Below are 4,243 nucleotides of genomic sequence, written 5' to 3'. Positions count from 1 at the left end.
AGGAGCGGCTCCTTTGTGTCTGTGATGGGTACTGGGGCTGCTGCAGCGAGCTGGGGTTTTTGGGGAACGCGCTTCACAGCCAGGCAGGGGCAGAAGGGACACAGGCCACCCTAGGCCCTGCTCTACTGTGCTGGTTTGCTCTGGGCTTCAGGGAAAGTAGGAAGAGCCCCCCCACATTGCTCACATCAAAACTTTCCAGCCCACTCTCAGCTAGGAAGGGCCAGAGCCAAGGGACAAAACAAGGGTAGGGGCATGGGGGCAGAAGGCAAAACAGACCTTATTAAACCCATTACTCCCAGGCAGAATGTAAAACACAATCCCGCAGGGCAGAGACAGGTCAATGATGGCTTAGGCAAAGAGACTACAAAGAAAGACAGCTCCACTTGTTTCTTTAAAATAAATTTCTTTAATAAGTTTCCATTTAATATGTTTATTTGCAGTTAGTAAATTGGCATTAATCTGGGCAGCACGCACCTCAGTGAGCCGTGGGGGTAGTGCAGACTTCCAGCTGCAGGTTAGCGCCAGGGCTCCCACCTCCACCCCGTCCCCGCACAGAGCTGCTGCCGCCTTGATTGGGGTCAGCGAGCACCCCCCAGCCCCGTGCAGGCCCCTTCCTCCCTGTGCTCTCCGTAAATAAGCCACAACAAGGATGGAGCTGCCTGGTCCCTCTCGGAAAAGCTGCTTAAGGTACCTGCCGTGGACACATGAGCTGGCAGCAGCACTCACCGTGCTCATGGCTGTGCCCCCAGTGAGCAGAACCTTTCCCCAGAGCGCTCCCTCCCTGGAGGAGCCGCCGCGGTTTCCCTGCCCATGCCCTCTGCAGGCAGCCAGCTCAGCCTCCTGCGCACACCTGAAGGTGAAAGCAAAGCCAAGCTGCCTCTAGCAGGTGAGGACCCCAAACACAGGACCAAGTAGATGGCTGTGCCCCCATGGCGGGGAGGGATCCCCGAGGCAGAAGCCGGCTGGGGTTATTTCAGCTCAGCCTCACGCAGGCCCCTAGCCAAGGACAGCCACAGCTTGGCCCTCACCGGTGCGTTACATAAAAACAGAGATGGAAATGAGACTCTGCAGGGGTATAGCAGCAATCGCTGGATGCACCAATTAACTAGACTATGGAAAAGGCATCCCTTAACTTAAAAGCCTTTTAATTTGAAGCATTTATTTTAAGTGTACATCTATTACAGTTAAGAAGAAGCAAAGATACACCAAAAACACAAATACCCAAGAACAAAAAAGTACAGATGAGAAAGAAATTAGCTGGGGGGAGGGAGGGGACCGGCTGGGGTGACCTGATGAAGAGCAGGGAGGTGCAGCTGCCAGTGGAAGAAGTCCCTGACCCCAGGGGGGGGACAGGACTGGAGGGCCCTCACCAGAGCTGGGCAGAGCCTGCCCCAGGGACTCAGCCCCCAGGACACCGAAGGCTCCCCAGGGGCTCCAGGCTTATGCTCAAGCTCAGCAGCTCTGAGCACCCTGCAAGCAGAGTTGTGACTGCAGGTCCGCAGCAGGACACGAAGGGTGAGATAAGCAAGAGGAGAGGGGCAACTGCTGGAGAGCAAGTCCTGCACTGGGGGCTGGAAGCCTCGTCCGCTCATCCGGGCCCCAGCACAGGGACCCCTCAGAGGGGGGTTTCATTCCAGGGCATGGATTAGAGACAAAATGCTACAGCTCAGGGACACCCTGGAGGGAGCTGAAACCAAATTGTCTCATCAAATAACAGATTTAAAAAAAAATCTAGATGCATGTTTGAAAAAGAAAACCGGTTTCCTTTTAGCTGGAGCTGCAAGATTCATACCTTTTGACTTAAATACAGTGGCTCAGGACTTCAGGCTGTATTTCATTCCTGGGAATGTGACTGTCTTGGAGCAACACAATGGTGGTGAGCAGGCAGGGTGTGCACAGGTCTGGCACTCGTGACCGCCAAAAACCTGCTTTCTCCCTTTCCCAACACATCCTGCAAAGTTACTTTCAACTAGGAGTGTTTATTCCCAGTACTTAACACATTCTCATTCAAACTGATCCAGGAAAAACTGACATTTCCAATAAATATTGCACTTCAAGATTAATGTGTGTGTATTGATATTAAGGGCTGAAAGCAGACTGACATAAGACTTCCACGCATAGCAGGTTAGCATTAAGAGCAATGGTCCTGAAAAGTACTTTAAAACCCGATTAGTTATCCAAGAAGGGACAAGCCCCAAGTTTAAAAAAATTAGTATATTTTAATGCTAGTGCTCTGTGAAAAAGCCAACCCCTGTTGCAATTCCACCACTGCTGAAATGTCTCTGTTCTCTGCACCGTTGTGAAACACCTTCGGAGAGGAAGGATCTGCAGGAAAGACAGCAGGAGCAGAGGTTCTCTCCTAACATATAGACAGCGGCTGAACAGATTTAGTACCAAATGATCCAAAAGTAGATGAGAAAGACGTGACTGGAGCTAGGGCTCTCAGGAATTAAAAGCGCACACGCGCGCACACATGCACACACACACACACACACACTCTAACCAACCCTAAACCCGATTCCAAACCCCAACAGAAGAGGTGCACCTGGAGGGAGTCCTCGTGGTGGCTCTGCATGTGGCTGGTGTGTCAGGGTCCCAAGCAGACTGGCTCCTTGGACCTCACATTTGGAGGGCAATTTCTGTGCTTTGTGACTTGCTAGTTGGGGTAGCCATGAAAGGGAGCCATCACTAAGTTGGCACGTACAGAGAATCCTCGTCCGTCAGCACAAAGAGCTCTGACCAGCCACATTTAACGGGGCGGGGGTGGGAGGAGGGAAGAAAAAAGATCAGTTTTTGCAGGTGATTATTTTTTATCCCAGAACAACTGGAAGATACATCCCTGAATGTGTTGCCCAGAGAGCTCTCAAAGTCTCCTCCGTTAGAGATCAGAGATGGGGACCGGGGTTTTGACAATGCAGTAACAGTCAGCGGTTCCAAGCCGCGCACGCGCACACACACTACACAGCGAATCCCTGAAAATCCACGGGCTGCGAGGTACCCTCCAAGCGCTGTCCATCAGAAGCCAGAGCGAAGAATTACTCCTCAGAAAAGTCTCTGTCAATGTCCATATACGCCTCGTCGATGTAGCTAACTATGGCACAGGGGGACGTCCGGTCCGGACTGAGCAGTATAGATACAGTCTCTTTCCAGTAGGTAAAACTAATACATGAGCTCTGTGGGAAGAGACGAAGAGACCGGTTAGCGTGCTCAGCAGGTACTGCCACCCAGCAGAAGAGACATCTCACAGGCATTCAGCAGAGAAAACTGAGAATTGCTTCCTACTCAGCTTGACTGCCCCAGCCACACACTTTTAGCCCCCGTTCCCACCCAGCCCGCCCTCCCGGGGCAACCCAGGGCAAACACCGCCCGCACGGGTGGGCAAGCAATGCCGTCTGGGAGCAGTGCACACACACACACACACACACACACGAGCTCAAACTCCTCCTCTGTTGTCCAAACACAAACTGGGACACTGCAGTGCTGCAGCTGAAGCCCGTGCTGGCAGCAGCTCCCGCTCCTAGGCAGGACACAAAGACAAGACAGCCTCCCTGCTCGCATCCCCCTTATGTCATTCTTTTAAGGCCAAAAAGCGTCTCCTGCAACAACCAAGTGCTGGCAGTCTCCCTCTACACCATGGATTGCCCGAAGCCTTTACACCCAGGACAACTAGCCACTTCCAAGTGCCAAGCAGCAGCTGAAAACAGCAAGTACTGCACTCTGAGACGCAGCAACAGCAGACAGCTTTGCTCTCAGCATCATCTCCTCTCTGCAGCCCAGGAAGCCACAGAAGGGTCGCTGCAAACCATGGCACAAACATTGCAACCCAGGGTCCAGGCGCTGCAGGACCCAGGGCACCCTGCCACCCCATTTTTGCTAGGTGGCTAACAGACAGATACTGCTCTGGAGGATTCTGGCTACAGTAAGAGGTTCACGTACATTTTCTAAGCAGGTGCTGTCCTTATCCTTATTGAGGTAATGCTGTTGCCAGAATCGCAGAAGACTATGGAAGTTGTTCAGGATGAAACCTGGATATTTTTCTGTGTATTCCATCTGTTGCAAAGTGCGCAGATAAAAAGGTAGCTTTTCTTTCCTTCGGGCCAGCATTAGGATAACTAAACTTGTGTTCAAACAACTGACGTTTTCCTAAAAATAAAATAACAGCAGGTCAAACAACAACAACAACCCCTGAGGTATCAGTTGTATACATGTATCAAGAAAGAAGGGACATGGGGTCTCCTCAGAG

General features: G+C 51.8%; 1 protein-coding gene across 1 annotated transcript in view; it reads right to left on the bottom strand.

The window, feature by feature from the left end:
- Window positions 1–577: 577 nt before the first annotated feature.
- The window catches only part of TRPC4AP (transient receptor potential cation channel subfamily C member 4 associated protein), a gene marked incomplete at its 5' end in the record, with an annotated part of 36,035 nt that continues 32,369 nt past the window's right edge, over window positions 578–4,243 (bottom strand). The window contains 2 exons of the mRNA XM_084296921.1: window positions 578–3,173; window positions 3,937–4,143. Of these exons, the coding sequence (XP_084153047.1) occupies window positions 3,036–3,173; window positions 3,937–4,143 (345 nt within the window). The 3' untranslated portion in view covers window positions 578–3,035. The remainder of the gene's footprint in view (window positions 3,174–3,936; window positions 4,144–4,243) is intronic.

This window comes from Netta rufina (assembly GCF_964035555.1).
Source record: "Netta rufina genome assembly, chromosome: 16".
NCBI lineage: Eukaryota > Metazoa > Chordata > Aves > Anseriformes > Anatidae > Netta > Netta rufina.
Note: the sequence above shows the minus strand (reverse complement) of the source record. Positions and strands in the feature narration are given on the sequence as shown.